A 26,534-nucleotide genomic window follows, 5' to 3' on the forward strand; every position below is an offset into this window, starting at 1 on the left:
ACAACATCTTTCCAAGACAATGCGTTAGTTTAAAGTTTTGAGAGAACTTCAGGTAACGCCTTACAGAAAGGCAAAGACAGGTGTTCAACACATACTTTTATACCCATGAAGACAAAATAAAAAGCCTGTGATGTGGGCTAGCAGCCAGACCACATACTCAAAGTGGGTAAGCTGTGCATGCAGCTCTTCAATGTGCAGAATAGACACGCCTAACATTTGTTGAGAAGAACATCTTACTGGAATAAAACTAATCATATGCAGAGAAAGTAAAAATTCAACTTAAAAAAAAGGAAAAAAAATCAGTATTCAAGAACAACTGGCACGTACATTTCCTTGAGTAACATGTGACACTGCTCTCGTGTCTTCTCATTGCTGCCTTCTGAATGGGGCACTCGAACACACACAGAGCACTGCTAACATAGAGCACGGCTACCCGAGAAACAGATCAGCTGCTCCAGGCTTACAGGTAAATTTAAAAAATGGTCTCAGCCAGCAGAAGCATTTATTCAGATTTAAATGCCATCACTATTTGTCACTGTTCATACCCTTTCTAGAAAATCTTTTTGTCCTCAATATTACAAACAGGTTGTTATGCATGTAATGGTGTAATGTAATGGTGAAAAAAGGTCAGACAGCACAAACTCAGATTTAAGACATAATTTTAAAATGGACAAAGTCACTTTTTGTATCTCCGCTTACTCCTGCCTTTTGAAGGATTACAGCACTAAGCCCAGACTTTATCTGAAACCATCAAGTGATTCACTTGCCTCTGAAGAAAATAAGTGTTCTCACGCAGAAGACGTGGCTAAAGGATGAATGAAACTGCAATAACCGAGCTGTGTGAAATAGCCATACAATACGTACAGCACGTTATAAGAGCTACAAGCCAAGGCATGAACAAGTGAACACTGTCAAGCTTCGAACTTCCAAGTTTTTGCTACGTTAGATAGATCTAACTTTAATTTGGGTGAAAGCGTTCGGGTTGAATGCCAAATATCTCATGCCTTAGACACAAAGCACTGGACTTGAGCTCGGTGACGTTGTCAGAAGGGTTCTTGCTCCAATGTCAGTGAGCTGAGATCCCAGCCTGGGAAACCCAGCAGCTCGCGTGTGATTGAATTACTTACTCTGACCTCACCTAAGAGGCTCAAGGGATCCGAGATCTCTGTGACAGGCAATTAGTAACCAGACAATACGAACAGATACAAAGAGCAATACCAGAAGATCTCAGAGAACAGAGCAAAACACACGAGCAAGGAAAATATTGAATGAGTATATGGGATTTAGGTGAAGTGTGACACAGAAAAATACTTATAAACAACATGAGAGTTTATAAACTATTTGGAGAAAAAGGCATCTTTCATATGGTAGAGCTATAATACATAATGCCATATGTATTATTATACTCTGGCTCTAACCATGAGTCAATAGCTAGTCTCAGTTTTTATTAAAAATTAAAATTATGTGACTAAATTATATGCAACTGATTGATCATTGTCTATCTTTAAGATTGATGTTTTAAAGAAAAATACTTAGGCACAAATCACCTTTCTATGAAATGAGAAATAACGCTGCATTCTAATGGATTCATATCACTGGACAGTCTATGGTTTGGCCAAGACACCACTTGAACTGTTTAAAACACAATTCCCCTGACAGAGTATAGCTCTGGCTTATCCATTTAGATGTGTACATTATCTATCATACTTGAGAGTTAAATTTCAAATACCATTTGGAAGGAATAGGATTTTACAATATTGATATTCTTTTGCCATTTGAAATAATCCTTTAAATAGAGAGGCTTGGAGGTTTTGCTCACAAAAATAAGGAGTATTTAGTTTTCAAATGCATTTGAGAGATAAAAACCCCCAGCAACAAAGCTGATGTAATTTTTATCTTGCTACTAGATTTAAGATTTAAAAAAAAAACCCAAACTCAAAACTGTTCTAAAATATTAAAGAACTGAATTCATCCAGGATGAAATTTTCCAAAACCAAAATAATCTATTCTTTCACTAACATTAAAAGTTAGTTTATGTTTAAAACCCTATATTTATATTACTAGCAATGTTTCTTCATATTACACCAACTAACCTGATGCAATATATAAGAGCTTTCAATGTTTTTTCTGCAATTAGCCGTACTCACATTCATGACGAAGAGGTCCTTCAAGCACCAACATTTCACAATAATGAACTAAATAATCAGTGTTTTTTACTTTATTTGTTTCAGTGAGGGATTTTTTTTCCATTTACAAACATTACCGAGGGCACTGCAGAGCTCAAGTGTTAATCTGGTTTTTAATTATACTGTGACAGTAGTTTAATTACTATAACCTCTTTATAGATTTTGTCCAGAATCTAGTTAAATATTTAAATAAAAGCCTGTACTAACAAGTACTGTAATAAATACTTTTCAGATTTCTTTGTTTCTCGTATTTTACATGTTTAGCATAAAAAGAAGTGTTAGAATAGTTGCATGTTTAAGAAAGTTCTACTGCAACAGATACAAAATTACTCTACTACTCTTAAAGATATCTACTGCTATAGATCCAAGATTAAGCAAGAGCCATTTCCCCATTAATAAAAGACTTGCATATTTAACTAGAAGTATCCATATTAAATGCATTGTATTACTTAAGTATTTAAAGGAATTTCAATAGCCATTTCACAGGAAGGTAAATTCACTGTAACTTATAGAATTGTTGTTAGAGAAAAAATTAATTTTCTTAATTACATCTCCAAAAGAACCTCAGTTTGGACAACATTCTCCCTAAACCTTTTCCAGCTTTTTTCCAATACAAACTGCTGGGTCTATGCCATCGCTTTCTTCAAAGTTTACACCCTAGTACTGAAGCTCTTCAATAACCTGTAAAAATTAGAGAGACACTCTATAACATTTATTGTCCAGCCTCCAAACCAGTCTTTGGATAACTTTGAGAACGTCAAAATTTCAAAGGAAAGTGACCCAATACATCCATGTAAAATTTCTCACATATCAAAGTGAAGTTCGTATCTTTAAATTAAATTAATAAGGAAGCACCATAAATGGTAATAGATGGTCCTTTGAACTAATACTAAATTCAACTAAATTGAAATAATATAAAGTTATTTCAAAGTAGCTTTTAATGCTTTTTTCATGTTTAATTTTTACTCTTTATTGATGCTTTTCTAAAATCATTCTACAGGAGCTTGCTTGTATTAGAAAATTTAAAGAATTGATACATTAAATTCAATATTAAAATAATTCTCAAGTGGTATAAATCAGTGGTGCAAAACACAAATGACAGAGCTGCTGTGATCAAGCTGAAATCTCCCTCTGGGATTTTTACAAGTGTTCCAAAAATCCTCTTTCTTTTTTTTTCTTGGTTTCCTAAAGATGTGGTTTTGCCAAAAGCTATGGTTGAAGCATTGTGCAGAAAGAGCTCATCTGCGTGAAATAATTGGGCACAGCCATATTCTCTGGCTTCAGTTTTCATACCTGACCTGTATTGCCAGGTTGTTAAATAAGGAGGGATATCCAATTTGGAGGGGAAGAGTTGCTTATAAATAATTATTCTGCAGACTATTCAAAAGTATTAAGTATTTACTCAAAGCTTTTTTTATTACATTAACTCACAATTCAAAATGTTGCTGTCAAAAAATAGACAACGTATTAGCTTAATGTAAAACTTAAGTGGCAAATGAACATGTAGCCTACTCCTGCCTCTTCCCATGAGGACAAATACACACAAACCCAAGATTTCCTTTCAATATCAGGGAGGTTAGAACAATTTTTTTTTTCTTTTTTTAACTCTCTCTGGTTGCTGATGTAACAAATAGTGCATACCAAGCACAGAAATGGCTGTCTCCATAGCAATTGGGGCAGGTTTTGCGGTTTCCCTAGTTACTCTTGACTGATAACCATCTGTTGTTCTCCTCTGCCATAGCCCCAAAGGGGAAAAGGGGAAGAAATGAGGAAGATAAAATGGGTGTTAGAGAATATGAGAGTTATTTACTATAGTGGTTTTTACCTATGCAGAAGGTTTACACGTACTTAAATCTTTGGGGTTTTTATTGTTATTTTCAGTTGACAAGTATCAAATACCACATGTAAAGAAAAGTTCTAATTCCAGAATGTTACTAAACATTCACCTTAATAATAGGAAATCATACTAGGGAATCATATCAGGAATATTAATAGGAAAATCAAATCATTAGGCATGTTGCTATAAAACTGTGGAAAATCTGAAACCAAGGCACTTCCATAGGAAAAAATATGCAGATATTTAATCTAAATAATTAGTAGAGATTTGTAATATACAAAGAGCACGGGGTAGAGGAGGTGCAGAAGGCTAGCATCCACCTAGCCGCTGCAGGTGGAATAGGATCCCTCAGTGACTGCTGCTTTCCACCCTGACCTGCAACAGTGGCTGGAAGTTACCTGTGTTTACGCATCTGTGGCCATCGCTTCCACCAAACCTCGAGCCCCTTCCTTCCCTTCAGCGTGCCTGTGTGGTGCTCTAAGGGAGACACAGGGACAGCGCGCCCACAGGGACCAGGCTCCCCGTGGCCGCATCCTTCCTCGAGGACAGCCGCACCGCGGAACTTGCACCAGAGGCAGCCCCCGACGGCCCTGCTGCCCGAGGCATGCATCAAGATGGGTACCATAGGCAAGGTCAAGGTGTACATAGGCTGGTGTACCATCATGGTATGACTTACATGGAACTAATAGCACATAAGTCATGCTCATTTTGAAGGAAAAACAAATAAGCCTCCACAGGCTAGCTGTTACGGCAGATCAGTATAGCAGCATGCAGTGGGGGTTTGGGTTTCTTCCTTGAAAATGATTCTGTGCTTATGTTCTGTGTAGTAACAGATTCATTACAAAACCAAAACTTAAAAAAGAAAGACACAGAATGCTTCATCCCTTAACATTAAAATCTCTATCAGCTGTCACTTGTCAAAGACAGACAAAATTTGTTGGGAGTTACCAGTATTTCTAAAACGTGGCTTCAGTAGGCCAGAGGACCGCAGAGCAACACAACAGGGCCGGGTTATTGCTCTGCTGGTTCTTATCCACAGCGCAGGACAGGAGACCTTCTGGACGCAGCTGACGTCACCGCTGCCCGAGGACACCCCCGGGGCTGCCCGCGTGCCGGCGCCAGCCGCGTCTGCGCAGAGCTTACCGGGACAAGGGGCCAAAGATGCCCACGTATACTGCCAGGATAAAGGGCGGGATGTAGCAAAGCAAGGTGGTTATTTAACAGGGTTGCTTAGCGAAAATTGCATTAATTCTGGTGTTTCATTGTTTACACAGTTTTATTATTAATAATTTACTAAATTCAGCTTTAAGAGGAAAACTAGGGCTCTCATGCCTTTAAGACGCTTAGACTTTTTCAGCAAACATGAAAATTACATGACGAGATAGAGGCTATGGCAGAGAGCAAATGCAATAGACCTCGGCAATTACGCGAAGGTAAACGCGCCCAAGGGCCAGACACCAGAAGCACCTCTTTTACACAGTTAGGGAGATGACAGAGCAAAAAGGAATCTTGACATTCGATCTCCAGACATCTGTCCCCTTTGAAATCACATATTACATTAGATTAATTCTATCACCCATAGTCATACACTGACTTGATGTATGTTCTCGAGCTCTTAAAGACAAAAATTAGGAGGAAATGATACTAAAACAGGCAACGTTGTGAGTAAAGTCACAGCAGTGTCAGCTTTGTTACATGGCTCGTAAATGTGGGCAAACCAGTAGAGATTCTTGTGTTTTGGTGACTTTTTTTTTTTTTAATTAGAAAATTAGTATTTATACCTAGTGGATGAATACCCAAACAATTAAACTCTTGCACTTACGAACTGTATTATCTTAGTATAACACACCAATAATTTTTTCAATCAGATCCTGGTTTAACACACTGTTTAAAAACCCCCAAAAATGGCCAGTTAATGCTAGAGAGGGAAAAACAGTTTTGAATATCTCAGTGCCCCATTTTGGTTTGGGGGATTACTTTTTATTTTAACATGGTTGTACTCAGTTCCCCAACATCCAAGAAGTGCTAAAATAATAACTAAAACCCACAGTCACTGGAGCATAGTTAATGAACACTGCATATTTCAAGATGCTGCATTAGTTTTAAATCACTCTGATCCAGGTTTCCAGTTCCGATCCTGCTTAGCACAGGCTCACAAGCTTTTCTCCAGGGTGCCAAAGAGCAGGCTATTTCATCTTTAATACAGCTGCGGGCTCTGATTTTAGGATGAGCAAGTGGCGCTCCAGATGATGAAAGGTGCGGAGGGCACCGCTTCCAGGTTTTTTATTTGTTTTTACCCCTTTTCTCTTATAGTGATCTGGCAACAGCAACTCGCCTTTGAGACATGAAATGTAAATTATTCTAGAAATTTCCACTGTAAAATTGGCCACTGAAAAATAACCAATGAAAAATAAGTGTTTTCAATTACTTTACGACAAGGAGCCATTTGGTTTAGCTACAGCTTTCTCTTGTTCACTGCCTACCTGTCTGGGCTTTATCAAAGTCAGAGATTTTGTTTTTAACACGCAAATGCTCCTAAATGGCAGAAGTCCACATGCAGCTCCAAATTCCAACTCCTCACTCTGTTCACATGTTTCTCTGCTTTGCAGGTATGTGACTTCTCAAGCCAACTGAAAAAGAGCAGCAGACCCACGTTCATCATATAACCATGCTCCCAAGGCTGTTTTCCTCTTACTGATATCAAAGGCAGCCAGCAATGGATACTATAAAAACATTTGACATTTGTTTTCCAGTCATTGGTTCAACACACACGCAACGTCCCGATCCTCTATTTTTAAGAGTCTTTATATTTGTCATTTCTTAGCACCACATCTCATTTTTTAAGTCAGACCCGTGGTTGACTTGTAATCAATACTAGATAAGCATATGGGTGAGTTTAGTTGAGTCCGTGCTAAGGGTGGGAGAGAGACCTTACAATTCATCGTCAAGCTTCTGAGCTTTTAAGGCAGTTACGTCAAACTTCATTCTCATTACTCAAGGCAATGAATTCACGTTCCACATCCAAATTCCCACTGGAATTACTTCTTATGGTTACAGCTCTGACTCTATACTTCATTGCCCCAAATTTGCTTGTTCTCCTATGTGATTTCAAAGAAATAAGTTAACATGTGCTTTGGATTTCTGCATTACCTGTTCACGCTACAAAAACTTTGATGAAAGGGTGAATTCTTGCTGTGCACTTTTATATATTTATTGATATTTGTACTATGTTCATAAAAATAGTACTCTGCACTTTATATAAGCACACAGAGTGCTCAGAGATCTAACTTATGTAGTTACGTAAGTACATTTGCTTACTCATATAAGTATACACGCAAGTACTTAATATATGAGCAAGTAACACTCCTGTTACGCTGAGAAGACTAGTAAAGTGTTCAAATAAGCACTAAAATCTGCCATCTTGTTATTGTTACAAAGCGGGGTACCCTCAGCAAACACTCAGAGCGTAAAAAAGAAACCATCAGTACCAAATCAGGGAAGACACTTCATTGAAAACGCAGTGACTGTCTGAGCGTGCCTCCAGGACCGGAGGGTGCTGGGTCACTGCCTTACCCAGGAGCTAGAAGACTAGTGATGTGAAAGCACCTTTGTCACAGAGACCCCAAAACATTAGGAAATCATTTCTATAGGAAAGGGGGTAAGCTATAAGCAATTGCAGAATGGAAAACATTCGACTGGAGCCTGCTCCAGGCCATACACTGTACATGCTTAGCTTTAACTGCTGAATTTTCACCAAACAGCCTTCTCCAAACTCACAACCTTTCGGCTCACAGATGTGAGTGTTGTCACGTCCTGTCTGCTATATGGTGAGGTCCATGGCAGAGGAAACCTCATTTCTGTGTGGATTCAGAGCCTCACGCAAGAGTCCTGATCAGGCCAGCCTAAAGGTGACTTCTCATTATCGGCATTGCCGAAGTCCACTCATAGACATGAAACATTTGTTGGGCAGAAACACATGAATTTCAAGACCCATCCATCTTCCTCCAGTAGTTATCCAGATTCAAGTTCATCATCTCATGACATATTTCAAAAAGAAAATGTCACACAAACTATGCCTCTGTGACTTGCGTCCTCCTCTGCCATCCACTCCTTTGCCCAAGACTACACTCTTTCTGGAACATTTGCAAAACTCACCTACACTGTAAATGAAACACCTGCACATAACAAACGAAAGCCCAGAACACTTAACAGGGCATCTGCAGAACAAGAAGGGTTAGGAAAGAATAACTACTTTCTAGACAGCAAAAAAGAACTTTACAAGAAAAGTCAATCAAAAGAAAACCCAGAAAAGATGGTAGGAAGGGAAAGCAAATAAAAGACCTAACATATTAAATGGGAACCAAAAATAATGTTGCTCTTGGTCATCTTGGGACCTAGTAATTACATCAGTTTTGAAATACTTTGAAAAGTGCTATGGAAATACGCAGCAAACTGGATCACAGTTGACAAAAAAAGCCATTTTGTTTTATTGTTTTTAAGCCAGCCAAATTCATGTCATCTGTGAAATGTTTATCACCCAGGGTAAGGACAGCAATCCATCCTGCAGATTTATGTTTACAAGCATTTTGGAACAAATGTTCCTATTTGAACACCCATGTGAACCATAAGCATCCAATATGTTTGGATCACTACATTCAGTTTTTGTTAGCAGATCTTTAACTTTCTGAACAATGTTTTACCAGATCAGTGTGGCACTACTATATATCCTGCAGGAACAGGGCACAGAGCATATGTGACAACTCTTCCGCGTATTCACCAGGGGGTGTTTCTTTCCACCTACATGAAACCATAGGTCTATTTCTTTTAATTCATAACAGCAAATGGCATCCATCTATTTTTGGCATTTATGTGATTGCTGTAGTATTTGAGTCCCTCACCCTTTCATATATTTATTCATCCGCCCCACAGATGCGCAGCTGTCAGCAGCATAAGGAGGTTTTACAAAATTTCAGGAACTGAACGCAATGGTTCCAGTTCCACTAAGCCACATCATTTCTACATTACAAGATGTTTCCTTGGCCTCAGGACACGTAAAGTACCAACCTAAAACACAGAACAGGGAGAGTTTATATCAAAAGTGCTGAACACCACTCATTGCAATGGATAGTTATTGATAATGTTACTATTGTCGCAAAGTACATTTACAAGGATATAGGTAAAACATGTAAAACAGCACTAACGTTCTACTGATTTGCAGTACTCGAAAGCAAAAATATAATCAAAAACCCTACTGGTACCTGATATCATCAGGTAAGCTTAGTTCTTGGGTAGAATTTATAAGCAGCCTAACCGGTGCTGAAGTCTTTCTTTCAGCTTTCCTTCTGGATCACTACTCGCTTGGAGAGATTAACTGCTGGACAAGGAATAACTTGACCCTGGATCTGAGATTTCACAGTTTAGAAATCACAACACCAAAGGACAACCATAATCTCCAAGACAACACACACTGCAAAAACAGGATGATAGGTCACCTCCAAAGGACTTTATTCCATCTTGCAGGAAACTTGAGTAAGGTAACTTAAAATCTGTGTTCATCTATAGTTGCAGGACTTCTAATGAACAGAAATGTGAAAGAATTATTCCATTTAAAACTGGTAAAAACAGCACCATGAAATAACTGCATCCCTAATGTAAAAAGAAAAAATAGATATAGATAGAAGACTGCTTATTATTCGAAATAAGGTTAGTATTATGAACTAGTTTTTACACCTTATACCTAACATCAACAGGAAATATTGCAGATGCAGGTTTATATACAGAATTTCCTAGAAGTTCAATAGTTTTCTCTGCAAACTGTCAAGGGTTTTTTTGTTGTTTTTTGGGGTTTTTTTTAAAGAAAAATATTTTGTTTTGTATTTAATAACATCAACCTTCAGGTCATCTTAGACACTGGGATTTCTTAAATATAAATGGTTACATGTCTAAACTGTTCATTCACGTTTACTTACTAGCCACTGAATAATGATTCTACAAGCCTTACAAAATTGAAGCCATTAACAAAGAATCTTAAAAGTTAACTTAATCCATATGACTTTGAAGCTTTCTCGTTAGGTGTTTTTTTTAATTATTATTTTTTCCTGACGTTAGTCCATAAATATATTCATAGCAGAGACAGCTGCTTCCTCTGCCAGGACTGTCATAACAAGAAGGCAGCCATGTGCAAGAAAACTTTTACTCCCCTAGTAGGATTAGGCAGCAAGTTTGGCTCAAAAGACCATACCAGTTACCTTACCTGACCCTTTAAACAAAACCTCAAACATCTAATACATACTGAAATGTGACAGCACTTAAAGAAAACGGCCAGAGAAAAGCCCTGCCCCAAAGTTTTCTTCCTTGCAATCAAAGCAACAAATCTTTTGTAAGTAGGTAAAGAGGGTACCTGCACAACTGGCTTGCCAGTACGTTTCTCCCATCCTTCCCAGTCACTCTCCTGAGAGTGCTGCTTGCCTAACTTACTGGCAAGAGCCTGCTGCTTATTCCCCCCGCCTGAACATTAACCCTTCATTATGCTTTCCAGCTGCTCCACAAGAAGCAAGAGAGCCACAGCTTTGAAAAGCAATGTGAGCTCGAGGCAGAGAGCTATAAACCAAACAAAATCCCCACCAAAACGGCTCAGATAACTGTGAGCCCCCTTATTCAGTGAATCATTCCAGGCAAACCACTTGACCTCCTTGCAGCAGTCATCTTCCTTATAAGACTGGTTTTAAAAGCAGGACCTAATCAATAGCTGATGCTGCATCTAACCTGAGCTTAAGCATATAAATTAAATACAAAATAAGCAGGTTCAAGGGTGACACTCACATGCAGGGCTACTGAGAGGTCACGAAAAAGGTAGAAGGATGAAGAAAAAACAAACAAAAAAATTATCTCATTTCTAAAGCTGATTTTCACACCAGAAAGATCCATTTCCCACCGCATGCCATGACAAGCAATTTTTAACGTGTATGAAAAAGACTAATGTTTTGCTGCGCTGAGAAGTAGATTGGATGCGGCGACTTGTATGTTGCGCACCTGGAAATGCCGCAAGAACTGCTTACGGGGATCTTAATGCAAACCATTTGCTTTAAGAAACCTTGTGCACCACGTCACCGTTTTATATAGCCTGTTAGCTTATCTGTTTAAATAAGTTAAATTCCGGATTTTGGTGGGGATTTTTTTTTTGGAAATACATTCTGTATTCCAGTATTAACTATCAGGACTGCCTTATAAGGCAACTTCTGATTGAGGGGATATTGAGGAAGAATTATATAGGGAAATAATCTTGATCATTCTTGAAAGTCTCATGTGCTGTGAAAAGAACAACTACAAAATCCTCACTTTCCCCAGTAAAACAAGAGAAAGGAAGAAGAATTCTAAGTGTGAGAATAGCACCTTGGACAAGCTGTGTATGCACATTATTACAGTGTTACTGTACTACTGTTCAATGATTTGGAAAAATAACTCCAAAAAGAGCTTTAAAAAAACTCACAGAAGACTGGAGCAGAGGTTACTTCCACATGAAGATAGAATTCGCTCATTTGTTTCTTCGACATTTATGGGACTACCAAAGGGTAAACGAAAGCAAAATTAGATCCCACAGGCTTTTGGTAGGAAAAAAGTGGAGGAAAATTATATTCAGTAGCACAAATCAGTTGTACAAATGAGAGCATCATCTAACGGCCCTTTCCAATGCCGCCATCTCGCATTCACCCTGTGTCATCTGGTCTTAAACAAAAGGTGGTTTATTCTTGCCAACCTCAAAGCTATCTTCCCAAAGCCATTGTCAGATTTACACCTAGATAATCAACTTTACACTGTTTCTATTAAACTCATAGCAGATATTTGAGTGCCGGAGGATTCCCTCTGTGCTTCACTTAGAGGTAGATCCTTATTTTACTTTGGAAGAAAACATTGCAGATCCAAGCACAAACACGATTCTTGAAAATAAAAGAAAATGAGGAACCTCCACAGGATCTTCTTAATATCCATGTAGGATTTGCATGGTCTGAGCTTCTTTTGAGGAAATTTTCAAATGATGCAGCAATTTAGCTTTTTAAAAGGACTGTACAACATCCCTTGCTGTATAAACACAGCGAACATATGTTCATATAAAACCAATTTCTGATGAAAAGACTGTAAAATACAATTATACCATTACAGTTTAATTCTTTTTTCCTCCGAAAATGTTTTCTTTTCAAGGCATAACAATTTTGGATTGAACTGAATTGCAGGTGGCTTCGTTTTCCTATGGCCACTTTATCTCATGAAGCCACCCAACTGCAAGATAGCGAAGTCATATAACAGACTGAATCACTGAATGAGAAATATAATCATTCCCTTCTGTGCTCTAAATGTGGCAAGAAACTATACAGGCTTTGTCGGCGTTGTCATTTTAAATACCGGGTTCTGCTCTCTCACAGAAAGCTGCAGCTGAGTTGAGGACTGACAATAGCCAAGCAGCAGCCTTGCTGAGGTGGGGTCAAGAAGGGGGGACATCCATCTTATTTTGTGGTCAAGGAAGAGTGGTGCAGGAAATCTAGTCCCCCAATCAATTACTGAAATTAATTTTTGAGCCTAAGTCATTGCCTGCTGGAGAAAACAATCCATTTACTTACCTGTTTTGCATGAGTGTTTTCATCGCTTTTTTTAAACGAAGTTAGATTAAAAATAATAATTGTGCTATCCGGAAAAAGTGATGCAGTATTAATTAAGAACTGAGGCAGCTTTATTCACCTTAAAAAGTACAACAAATCCAGGAACACCGTTGCCTATTTAGAAAATGAAATATCAAAACCTAATCCCAGTGAAACGGCAAAACAACTTGAGACTCCAGAGACCCACAGTATCTCTGCCTTGAAAGCCGAAAAACACATTGGCTCTTCAAAACTGATTCTGAGCAGCAGGTCAGCACTCCCCGCAGATCCCTTCGCTGTAGGCAAGATCTCTATTTTGCATAGAACTGGTCCTGCCAGACAAGTCCCATGGCAAAGTGTGGCATTGCCATGGAACGAGCAGGCACTGCCTGGCTCCTGCTCTCGTGCCAAAACATTCTTTTTTCCTCTAGCTAAAAGACATGTGCTGCACTGACTGAAGAGCCGAGCTGAAACACAGGGGGAGAGGAGAAAAGAAAAAGAATAAAAAAGAAAAAAAAAAAAGGGGCAGGGGGGGAAACCTCAAAAAGATGACACAAGCTATGGTTTTAACTTTGTCCAGCTGGAAAGGTCAAGAGAAGACAAACTTTGTTCTGCTGGTGGACAGTATTTACAACCCCCATTTATTCATGGAGTCTGCACTAAAATGATATTGCTATGCTGTTTTGGCTAGAGATTGCATACGCTGACCCCTCCGTGCCCAGCCCAGCACCGGAATAATTCCGTACAAAAGGTTTGCATTAAATGTAATGAAGCAAATGACAAAATCAATAAACCTGGAATGGTGTGGCTATCATGAAAATGATGTAAATTCAGAGTTCACAGTGGTTATGAAGCTATTTAGAATTATAATTAAAACCAGTACTATTTTTTTTTTTCAGAATAAAAGCTCTTTTGACAATCATAGATGAATGCTACAGGAAATTTTCAACAAATGTATTCAAAATTAAGGTATGGCACAAAGACAGCACAAATTACCCAAAGATAAACTGAAGGCATAGGTTAGCCTAAAAAAGGACAAAATAAAGAAAATTTGATTTTCATACTTTCTCAACTGATGTCACATCCCATTTTAATCAAGTTTTATATCAAAAGGACAGTAAGAATACCACATAGCCTGTTTTTAAATCATGGTATTTTCTGGAGTTTGTTTCTGTCAAAGAGACTTTTGTAAGACTATTAAAACAGAAAAGGGCCAGATCTGCTATTCATTACTCTCCGTACCAAAGTGGTGCTGCATCAAAATTTATCTATGCTTTATTAGGATAAAAGAATAATGAGCCCAGAAAGCACTGAACAGAGCTCAGTAAAATAAGTAAGCAGATAAGTAATCCCTGGAAATATCAATAGCCACCTTGACTTTTTGTAGCAGGTTTCAAACCCTACATAAAGGATCCCATTCCAACTTAGGGGTGAGGTTTTCCTTTGTCAAGCTCTGGACACGGAGCTTGTGGCCTCATCTAAAAATTTACACCAATGTCACATTTAGGCAAGTGAATTATATACAACTTAAATCCTTAGATTCCTGAAACTTATTTTTTAACTATTTTCCACCTAACCAAACAGAAAATTCACTCCAAATTTTAAAAGCGACCATCAAGGCTGATGTTCTCACAACCAAATAGTGAATTTTTTCAGTCTCCTGCGCAAACTGTTCACATCGCTGTGTCAGATGTGCTGTTTTCCTGACGGGAACGACACATCCACATCACTATTCAAAACCCCCGCTGATGACCAACTTACAGAGCTGCATTGCTAACGGCTATAGAAGAAGCTGTCTTAGGCAGGAGAAGGCGATAAATTATGCAAAATAGAAATCATAGGGAACATCAGAACAGAATTTGAACTAGATGGAAAGGACGACTTTGGCCTATGTGGTACACTTTGTCTTTCTTGTCATCAGCATTAGGATTTTACCATAAGAACAGGGAAAGTGCAGCCTTTAAATGGTGCTTGAAATACATTTCCAGAAAAGAAAAAAACAATTGGTATTTATGCTTGTCCTACGCCTACAAGAAACATTTAGAAATCTATGGTTTGCCCAAAAATTGATATTGAAAACAATATACATTGCAATGGATATACTGAATACAGAAACTGGGTAAATCAAAATTATGTATAACCTTGTTATGGAGGTAGTCAGCTCTGATTCGCATCAAAAAAATGAAAATTAGAAAAATATTAAATGCCACCATATTAAATGCCACCAAACATAGATCCTCCCGCTACTAAATACCGCTGGCTTATGTACTTTTATTTTATAGGTAGAGCGTACTTAAGAGATATTTCAGATTTTATTTATCTGACATTTTACTCAGGGGAAAGCAACCTTTACCGTGAGGAAATCTGTTTCTCAGGAGTGATGGTTCGGCTTTTAATGAGTTGTCGGTGACAGATCCCTTGTGGCTAGTTGAGCCCACAACTACGGCCATCCATGAAACAAATACTTCCTGAAATGCAACTGGACAGGAGAACAGAGCAGACATCCACTCTACTTAATGCAGATGTTTTCATTTAAAAAAAAACCCCAAAAAACAACACCAAAAAAAACCTGCAGTGCATTTTCAATCTGTGAAATCAATCTCAAGTGAAGTACAAGTGGTAGTTTAGCACATTCAACAGATTTAAGATCATTCTGTGCTGGTTAGTCCACCTGGTGTTTTATTTATTAGCAAGGGACACGGGAATGGGGATTACATAAACCAAAATGTGTTTAAAAAATGCAAGTATAGTCTAATCACACTACCAAATATGACATACGTTTAAATACTTCATGAAATGGTTCTGGAGTTTTCCAGTATTTATCACATGTGTTGCAGAATTTGCAGGTTTATTAGTCTGCACATGTTTCTGCCATTGCTCCCTGATGCATTTGGGACCATCCCAAGTTGTTCGGGAATAAAACAAGGAGAAGCAGCATTCCCTTTAGCAGCTCTTCTCATAAAACACAGGAATATCCTGCAGGTTGGGACCAAACCCTGCAGTTCACCATGTGGAGGGTTGACATAACACTACTGCAGAGCATTTGCAAAAATGCGCTATCAAGACTGAAATTAGCTCACTAGCTAGCAAGAGTACTGCTGAACCGGCATCTTTTAGCATCAGCGGACAATGCAAAATCCCACAAAACTGTCTTCCCAAGAAGGTAATTTTGAATAATGACTACTCCTTATGACGTTAAAAAAGATATACGCAAAAGTTTCAGGATTGTAATGACACTTGAAAACCACAATATTTCTTGACAATCACAATAAACTGGTAGAGAGCCATTCAGAAGGCACCGTCTATGTGTACCGCATTCTAGAAAAATGCGGAATTAACTCCTTATTCAAGACACTTTGCTCACTCTCAGCCATCTCGCACAAGGCTCTTCTGCGAGGGAAGGGATATAGGGGACGCCTTCCCTATAGACAGGGCGTGCACCCTTGTGCCCCAGATGCTGCACTTGCACACGCCGTCAGGAAGCACAGACAGTGCGTGCGTTGCCTACCCTTCTCACTGCAGCACAAATAACAAGAAGAAAGGTTGTGCCTATTCACTGTAGGCAGAGAAGAAACCGTGATTAAAAGGATGCAGTTTCTGAATGAAATTTAAAGTTTTAATCTCTACATTCCTAACAGGTTTACTCTTGGCTACGGCTGCAGCAGCTATGATGCTCCTGATGGAAACGGACAGGGTGAGCAGTGAGGCACCTTCAGCTGGGGGCTAACGAAAATGCAGTTCCTCCCTACGCCTGCCTGCCAGAAGGCAGGCTGCATAGCATTTAGGTTTTCTTGCTTTTTTCTCTGATTTTTACTATAAGATAGACAAGAGAAGTTATTTAGAGAGATCAGGATAGGTAGATTTGAAAGGTTAGTGATTCAGAACTGAATAAACTACAAGAAAGAAAAGCAAAGGGATGGTATATGCCAAACTGTCCTCAGACAGCATAGCCAGCAGCAGTTCCCCAAGCAAAACTGCGATACGCAGCCAGTCAGTCCCTGCAAAGGTGGGCCGTGACTCTCGAGAGGCAAATGAAGCAACCAACTTCTGTGTCACTTGGCGTGCTGGCCCTTTGCATGAGGCCAGCTGGAGTCATAAAGAAATAAACATGCCTGTATCACAAAATGCCCACTGCTAGGACTCAGACTCTCCGCTTGGTTGGTTTTGCATATCTCACCTTAAATGCGTTCTGCATTGTGTAGGGAACATGCGTGTGCATTTCAATCAATCATATCTTTTTAATGAGTTAATTGTGAAATATATGCTTTTTGCATTTATTATAAGGGGTAGAACAGATGGCAAAAGCTCAAACTAATATATTCATAAAATTAACTTACGCTGCAGGTGATGTTTCTCCATAGAAGGTGGTAAGTTGGTAACGTGTTATTTTAATGTTATAATAATGCTGCATTACAACGGAATTCTAGGAAAGCAAATGTGATGGCCACAGAGATCTCTCTTGAATTCATTATGGTCACTATCACAATGAATACCAATTACAGGAGATAGAAAGGAATACACTGTTGGAATACATCGAGTGCAGTGTGAATTTATGGGTAAGGAGGAGGAAAATGATTTACAAATTTTTAAGGTTGAAGTAACACGATCTTTCCACCCCCTAAAGAGTGCAAAAGGCTTGTCTCTAACGAGTAGTTTCAAATAGCTGACTATTTCAATACCTCTGACCTGTTTTGCCAGCTCTGAAAACACTCAAAAATACCAGCGGAGATCAAAGAAACCTGAAATCTGTTCCATAACAGAAATTTATCCTTCTTTAAATTTTCATGTATCCATATTTAAAAATATACTGTGCCTTTCATGCACATCATCAAATACAGACACATATTGTTCGGTCTATTGAAAGATACATAAGCAAATACACAAGCCAACATGCGATAATCAATTCTCCTCTAGCCATTTCATTGCTTTTATTTGAGGCCAACCACTGACTGCAGTAGACTTATTCCAGATTTTACACTAAATGAGTGGAAAATCTGGCCAACTGTTTATCTTCCCCCTTTTGTTTTATTTTACTGCAAACTGCAATAGTAACACCGAATACTGTACACAAATGTCAAGAAACTAAGGCCAGGAATTTCAGAGGCCTCTGGATAATAGCTTCCTTTGAGAACCCAGACTAAAGGAGTTAAGTTTTCTAGTGTAACATTTCATTAAGATACATTGCATATTTATGTACAGCAAATAACTCACAATCACTTGCTTGCTTTCTGCTAGTGAAATGGCTACACACAAATCAATCATTACTTCCTTGGGTTTATGCATTATTTCAACTTGACAGATATCTTTAATTATTCCTATTCTATGGCCGGATGGCAAAAATTACAAATATGCTCTGCAGTGCCAGCTTTGATGGATAAAAAGAAATGACATAGGAACATTTTTGTATTTTGTGTAGGTGAATGCAAAATACCTCTCAACGTAAAGAGCAAGTTCAGCTTTTTCCAAAACCTGAATGTGCAATCTAGACGTTTAATTTTTGTAAAAGTCACATGGATCGATGCTAATAGTAGATGCATGCAGAAAAAGTAAGAGTGTCTTCCAGGAAAAGCCATTTAACAAATAAGAAACGGAAACTAATAGCCATTAAAATATTTTACAGTACTCGCACAGCTTTGATTTTTTTACATTGCATAGGTAATGTAACCACTAGGAAAATAAATGTGTACTGACTTACAGAAGTGTTAAATGTTACATATGTGCTGATGTATTTCTGCATTTTTAAAAAAAATCTCAATGCTTAACTTCTTCCTCCAAAGGAACCTTTAGGGCTATAAAGAAGGATATTACCCACAACTTCCTAAGTGGCCCCAGGACACAAGGAAAGCAGCTTGCAGGTCTAGCAATATGAGCTATTATCTTATGTGAGGCTGAGAAATATTTAGACAGAAATGCAGTGAGCCTGTATTATCATCACCGATGAACCTGTTAGCTTCTGTTTTTCTGAATCCCAATGCTACAAAATTCTATCTTGTAGTGAAAGCCTGCAAAAGGAAAAAGACAGAAGCTGAATATGCACAGAACTGAGTTCCAGTGAATCAAGGAGAAGAAATGGCAGCAGCTCCTCACAGAAAAAGCAGTAACTCTAAGTTCATGTGGCTCTAGCTCTGTGTGGTGTTCTAATGGGGTGTCTACACCGTCAGGCTGGCTCCCGCTCTGCTCTTCTCCCCACCCATCCGCACTGCATACGTGTTCATGTTTTCCTTTCAGTGAATCATGTAGTTTCCTTGGCTGGGAGATGTTGATGTGAAAGTGAGGACTGTGCACAGCAGAGCTTGAACCCTATAGACAGTATGGATGCGGGCCAGTTCCTACGACCCAGCTCTGCCACCAGCACTTGCTCCTTGTTGTGGGTCATGGAGGCTGCAGTGACATAGACACTGACACTAAGTCTGTGCATCTGTATACACGCGAGATGTACGTTTGCACTCTCACTGCTTATGGAAGTAGATTTTTCTTCAGTCTGAGAAGTACAAGATAGGAATGGGTGACACAGGAGCAAAGGCTTAGGGAAATACACAACCAGAGTCATGCCATTTTAGTCTCAGACAGATCTCTGCTTGCTGGTAAGTCTCAGGCTATTGATTTTCCTTACTGCAATGCTGCAAAACAAAGGAATAAACTTCTGTCAAGAGATTGCAAAAGGACACAGGGCAGCAACTTGCCAGGAAGAGTAAATCTTTGCAATCTGTCCTGTGCATTTCTTATGGGGGAATGAGCCCTGCAACACAACAAGCCCCGATAACATCATGCCTCCAAAAATCACATTCCTACAATGCTTTGCGATCCTCACGCAGCTCGATTGGTTATGTTCAGCTTCACAGTCCTGAAGAGAGCACAGCGAGAGGAAGAGCTGGGAGCATACTGCCAATAAACACAAGCAACACCTTAAAAGAATGGTTACTGCTGTTACAGGATCTTTCTCTGAGTCAACCTCTGCATATTCCTATTCTGGGAATCCGGCTGCCCTCAGTAAGGTGGGCTGCGTAGGCTAATTCAACAGAAACTGCAGGAAGGCCTCACCAGAGAAACACTCATCTGAATGCCAAGATGTGATACAAGCAGGGTAAACGTGCAGAAATCCAAGAAGTGGCTCTATATATTTTTCTGATGGAAGGCCATGGCTGACAGTGCTGAGTTAGCCCAAAGCTCAACAAGACCCAAATCCATATACTTTAATTCTTGAAATAAATGTGCTTACTTGGGGCTAGATTCCTGCAAGAAACATTTCCTGTTCTCTAAGTAATAAGAAACAGAAATTGAATACAGGTGCGCACTGCAAGCTGGCCCTCTCTTGCCCTTGTTTGTTCAACTCTTTTAGGACCACTGAGTAGTATTTATGCATCTATTCTACAATATGTTCCAAGTGTCAGTTTACGCCAAATTCCCATATAAGTTCACTGTTGGTAATGGACATTATCTGTTCATGAAACTTTCTAAAAGCTGTATAATTATTGCTATATTTTAATTAGAAATAGACTTACTAGCTTATTCTTTGTGTGCAGATTCTTCCTTTGATTTTATAGTCAAACCGCAGAAAACACTTCATATGAAAATGATTCACACAACAAAATTTCCTCCACTTGGGAGTTTTAAAACCTCATCTTGCCAGCCTCTGCTTTGGCTTTGTCTCATGCAAAAACAGTGGCCTCCCTGACATTTAAAAGCTGCTCTTTAGCACAGCCCTTATGCAAGCCCATTTTCCTGGGCTCACCGTTCTGCTAAGAGAATGAAAAAAGACTGAAAGCCTTTACCATTTAAAAAGAAAGGCATGGTGAAAACTATTCTGAAACACTGCTTTCTATAACACTTTTTTTTCCCCTATCATCTTCACATTTATTTTTTTAAATGACCAAAATCATATCGGTACCAACCCAGTTCTGCAGTTCTGGTGCTTGAGGAACATCACCAAAGACTCTCATCCCTCAGCACATGCAGAAGCACCTCTTCCCTTAAAGTCAGGAATTATTATTATTTTTTTTTTTACACCAGAATGCTCCAACTGGACACAGCCTGCCACTTTGTGTTGCTTACTGCTATGGCCATGCTGAGATAGGGTAGTTCTCTCAGGGTTTACCAAATGGCACCCACTGTTATTTATGTTAAGCCCTTAGGCTACATATTTTGGAGCCCGTATCCAAAAGGAATTTATGTCCCAGCTTAGTCTATTGCATCAAGTTCTCTGCATTTTTTTCCTGAGGGAAGCTTTCCAAACTGCTGTTAAAGACAGCATTAATCTGGAGACTTTCACATGGTCTAGCGCTTGCTGTGTCCCTATTGTAGTATCTACAGCGTTATTATTTTTGCCATGACGTTTGGACACTTTATGTAGAAACTGGAAGAATTTGAGGCCATGTTGAATGTCAAGCCATGACAACAGAGACAATTCTGTGCCAGCCTTTCCCTATATTAATTTTAAAGACAAATTGGAAAGGGTTGGGGAGTGCAAGAGAATATGTAACTTTATTTCTTATGTCTAAAAGTCTCCAAGATCCCTCAAAGACACACTTTATAAGGTGCAAGAACTCTGAGATAGTACAATAAATCTGCAAAGTGAAAACCATAGAAATTGCCAACCCTGCTGCTATCACATTAGTGCATATATGTCAGAGAGTCACCAAGCGATTAGCGGTGCAGGTGTTCGAACAGCTGAATGGCACCGAAAGGCAAAGACTCATTCTCCTCCTCTAGTTAGCTGCTCCAATACTCACGCACACTGGCGTGGTCATGTCTGTGACTCAGAAGGGAGCTATCTGGCTGCCAAATCTAGACAGAGAATGGGAATTGGCATGTTTAAGCTTACTGCTTAAAGCTTTAAGAGCTTTAAATATTAACTTGGTTCAACTTGCATCACACCCTTACAGTTATTGCTGCGGAAATTTTAATGCGTTTCCAGCAGCAAATTGGCTCAAGATTTTGTCACATTTTTCGCAGCAACTCATAGGCCACTAATCTGTGTCTGGAAGCAACAGTCATCTGATCTAATGAACCACCCTGGATACACAATTCATCCATGCCTTATCAAGAAAAAATGAATATAGATTTGAGGGAAAAGTCCGCTTCTCCTACTATTTGTCTAAACAATCAGTACTTGTGGCTCATATCAGCAAATCTATTAATTAGACTACTAAGCTTTGTGCTCCTGCTGAGCCCGAGGTTGGACTAGATGACCTCCAGAGGTCACTTCCAACCAGAATTATTTTATGATCTGTGATAACTTCAGTATTCCTGAAAGACAGAAAGAGTGGTGACACAGAAGCACTTCTGATACTGTGTCTTTTACAGCAAAATAATACATACTGCCGCAAAATAATATATACTGCCTAACTTGACAGTTACAATTTTTTGTTAAAGCTTTAGATCCCAACATTTATAGAGTTCCTCTAAGCACTCCAGCCATCCATCCCTTGCTATCAGCTCTTGTAAAGGTGGGACCGTGGTTCCTTCTGCACTGAGACTGGGTACATAAAGGACACCTGTGATTTTTCTGACAGCTTGCCAGAGGTGAAATCAACTCTGCAAATGTTGCTATTTTAAATGAAGTTAGTCAACTAACAGTGAATTAGAGCTGGGAAAGTTAGATTTTCTGAAACAAAACACCATCTATTGTTCCTCTAGATTACACAACGTAAGTAAAGTTCACGCTAACATGACAAAAAAGCCACGCTTCTGTCCAAAATCCACAGACTTCTTCCCACGATAAGCTATATTCTCCAGTATTTTCCTGTGTCTTGAAAACTAGACCTGTTCACACAGGTCCTCTGATGCTCCTCCACTGAAGAGGAGGTTTATAAGAGTTTAAATGGCTCCTCAAGATGTGTTTTCTCAAGCTGACATTCAGGTGAAAAAGCCTTCACACCTGAAAAGCTAAAGTCACTGTTGAATATACACGAAGTAAGTAAGAAACCATTGAAGAGACACAAGTTTAGTATGCTGAATGCCTGCAGAAACAGATGTAAATGTAATACGACGTGTAAAAGTCTTCACGTCCTGTCTATCCCAAAGTCTCCAAAGGAACCTTGCACAGCACTCAGAGACAGAGCAGGGGGCATCCCACAGCATTGCTCCTGTGCCTGTGTTTCCCAGTTTTGGGCAAGTCCCGCTTTGGTCTTTTGCAGTCCTGTCTCCCTTGCACAAAGCCCAGTGATGTGATATTCCCTGCAACACAGCATCACCAGAGATAGTACAAGAATTGCACTTTGCCCTTGGATGCAGACGTGGGCATGCTCTGACTCATGTTGACTGCCCTTAACAGCTTCCATGTTACCTACAGACAAAAATTTAGTCTGGACTCTAAAGAGGTTGTTCACTGGGGCAAGAAATGAAAACAGAGCATGGGTATGTTGCAAGACTGTTCGTAGAAAAGTGCTTCTTTTTAGATCTCCTTCTTCTGATTCTTCTACTAAATAAACAAAAAAAAAAATCCACACTATTTACACTACGCTTACAATATTTAACACAGCGGGGTATCAGATTTCAGCTACTGGTGGGGTAACACAGCGCTAATACTAATGGCTCTGAAATGGTTCTGGGACTGGCTGCAAGTATTCTCAGGAAATCCTGACTCTCTGCCAACTTGCTGGCTGCTATTTCCTTTTTTAATTCACCTTGTGTTGACTCTAACGATGGCAATGGTGCATCAGTGCGTGGGTGCGCACAAAAATGCATTTCTGGTACGTAACATGTAGGAGCCTCTAGCAGCTCTGGAAATATAGAGCTGAAAGTCTTTATTTACACATATTTCAGACTGTATGCTGTAGAAAATGGCTAAGACAGACCAGCTTCATCAGCACAAACAGCAAAACCTACTTTTCTCTCTTTAATGGCTTTTAAAAATGATTTTAATTTTCAACACAAACTGTCAAAGCATGCACAGTTAATTTCCCACATTATTTTTTCATTTTCTGATATTCGTGCTCGACTACTGTGCCTGTGTGCCACATTTTGCCGTATTTACTTCCCACCCAAGTGGTGTGACAGAAAATTGTGAAGTATTTCAATTTCACCCCCAAACTCTACCAGTTCTTTTCCTATGCATATCTTGCTTCAAGGCTTGGAGCATGATTTCGCTGGATTTTGCAGGACAACACTGCAGGGAGGGGTAAAGTCTTTAAGTATATTTTACTCTTTGCTCAAAACTTCCCCAGGCGTGTTGCACAGTGTACATGCGGACCAAAGTAGCACGAGGCCCTTGGCGATAACCTGCTGCACACAGCAGGGTCCACAGCTCCCTTTTGTGTTGCACAGAGCTGAGCACGTGGTACTCAAATTGTAACAGCCAGATGTAACCTAGGGAGAACGTTTTTTACCGCAAATATTAATGAAGTTGTCACTTACAAGTTCTTCACATCAATGATTCCTCGAAAGGCCTTTCTAGGGATTCCTTTTATCTGGTTTTCACTCAGGTCTCTGAATAAGGAAGGAGAAAAAAAAATACGTTGTATTAACAAAGAGAACACATTTCTCAAATCTACATGAGATACTGGAACATAAACATGCTTGGAAAAGTAGATGTTTCTGGATTTGTTACACCACACGATGTTTTCAATTTTCTTTATCTCTTCTAGAGGTCTGTGGCATGCGCTGAAATGCCTTTCCAACGAAAACCACAAGAATTCATGATACAAATGACAGAACTTCCAGAAAACATCACTCAAATGCGGTCCTGACGGTGGCATAATGCCATGATTTGCTGTCAGAGTACCTGCAACCAAATCTTATGCCTTGAAATTGCAAACCTGTAGTGTAAATGGAATATTCTCACCATGCTCCTGTTTGTTTACTGACTGCAAAAATACTTGGCTACCCGTGCTCAGATTACAGCCCCTTATTTGAAATTAATGTTCAGGAAAAACATGACAATCATTCTCTTGAGACTTTTGTAAATTTACAGTGAAAAGATCTTGATCCACTGCATTAAAAACCCCCACTGCATTGTGTATCAATGGGAACGACAGAATTTTTAACCTTGTTTAAGAAAAAAAAAAAAAAACAACAAAAGAATTGCAAAATGTCTTTCTAGTACTTAAAACATTACAAAATGTCTCAATTTAAATCATTACATCTGCATTGCGAGTGCAGGCAGAGCAACGAGCACTGCAGGTTACAGTTTTCTGTTACACAACCTGCATTCAGTTGCTTTTTCCTTTGATGCACTATAAATATTTCCACTGGAATTTTCCAAGTTTGCAGCCCCCTACCAGCACCAGCGGAGGCAGGAAGGAGGGCATCAGGAATGGGAGGGAAACGGACACAAAATCAGAAAGTCGGGATGTTTTCAGGCTACGGAAAAGCAGCACTCACAACGATTTCTTTGCTGGTGCCCTGTCAGCATGGAAAAGAGGGAGCGATTTCACTCCGGTTCAGGGTATGCAGTGGGGGGGAAGAGAGAAGTGTAGGAAGATGAAAGGAAGGCAGAAGAGTGGGAAAGAAAAGTAAAAGAAATAAGCAAATGGAGGAAATGGAAGGCAAAGGGATAGCTGGAGAAAAGGACAAAGTAAGGTGATACCACGGTGCAGGATATGACACAGTGCAGCATTTGGTGTGCCTGTGTCCCTATGCTATACAAGCCCCATTTTCAGAAAGAAACCCTGGCTTTGTAATGATTATTAAGACTGAATGGCAGTCATCTGTACTCACCACCAGATACTCTTTTCTGTAAGTACATTTGGTGTTGCAGCAAGCCTCCTTTCTAGTCTCCACCAAATTGGCTTTATCAAATGAGAGGCCAGAAATCAGAGCCTGTCACAAAAGCCCACAGTGACACTGTGGGTCAAGATGTGTCACGCAGGGCTTTCTTCTGCTTTCCATCAGGCAGAGAGAAAAAAAAGGGGACTTATGTCCTTGTCATGAGACTAATTCAATTTATACCAGTCATGCAGTCTACACCAAATTCTCAGAGTAGCCACAATTGTCCATTCAGACTATCACAAACAAAAATGTGCTGCTGGATACAAGTCTCTTTTTCAAGCCAGATTAAAATTCTTTCTGACCTTCACAATTTGTTTAACACTGATCCACACCCTGACCCTTCCTTCACCTCCCCTTTCTTTTGCCAGCAACAAAATATTAGTTCTTTACAGACAGACCTTCAACCCAGACAAATGATCAGGCAACCCGAAGGGAGAAGAGTCAAAAGTAAAGTGTATTTCAGACCTATAAGAAGGAGGTCTTCTGCTGAAGACCTATTTCTCAACAGGGAGTCACTTTGGTGCGACAGCGAGGCACAGCAAAGCTACAGTCAATGGTAAAAGTGTGACAAAATGGCTTAGGAAGGCAAAAATGAGTAAGATCTGAAAGCAGGAGACACACAAAGTCAAACAAAAAGGGCTCGACAAAGAATTGTGTGATCAGATAAAATCATGCTAAACCCACCAACACCTCAAGTTGCATTTGTCCGACGTTTTATTGTGCATTATTTCAAATCAGGTTTCAAAATAAATTAGGTTTTCAAGTATTTTTTTCTAGTATTATTGTGTTCCAAAAGGGCTAATTTATATTCTTACTTTCTGCTTTGTCTTTATGCTCAGCTCTCACTTGCAGTCAGGCAAAAACAGGGGACTGTAAGAAATTCATCCATTTTCTATGACAATCTTCTGGTAAATTGTATTAATTTTATTTTCCATTTAGGCATGCTGCTCTAGCTAACAATACCGCCTCTCTCTAAACCTCCAGGACTGTGGACTGATTTCATAAATATCTGTAGTGGTCTGAAGAACTGACAGCCTGCATGGCATTAGTGACGCCGCACGGAAGGAAATTCACAACTGCATGCTTCACTTTCCATAACTACCTTCTCACAATTATAATCGTTCCTTTTTGAGACAGTTAGGAAGAATGTTCGTCTCTGCTTCCTAACAC

General features: G+C 39.4%; 1 protein-coding gene across 1 annotated transcript in view; it reads right to left on the minus strand.

Moving 5' to 3' along the window:
• The window catches only part of SLIT3 (slit guidance ligand 3), a 534,144-nt gene that overhangs the window by 230,496 nt on the left and 277,114 nt on the right, over window positions 1–26,534 (minus strand). Inside the window, exon 5 of the mRNA XM_059825130.1 lies at window positions 24,012–24,083. Coding sequence (XP_059681113.1) covers window positions 24,012–24,083 — 72 coding nt within the window. The remainder of the gene's footprint in view (window positions 1–24,011; window positions 24,084–26,534) is intronic.

This window comes from Gavia stellata, chromosome 16 (genome assembly GCF_030936135.1).
Source record: "Gavia stellata isolate bGavSte3 chromosome 16, bGavSte3.hap2, whole genome shotgun sequence".
Taxonomy (NCBI): domain Eukaryota; kingdom Metazoa; phylum Chordata; class Aves; order Gaviiformes; family Gaviidae; genus Gavia; species Gavia stellata.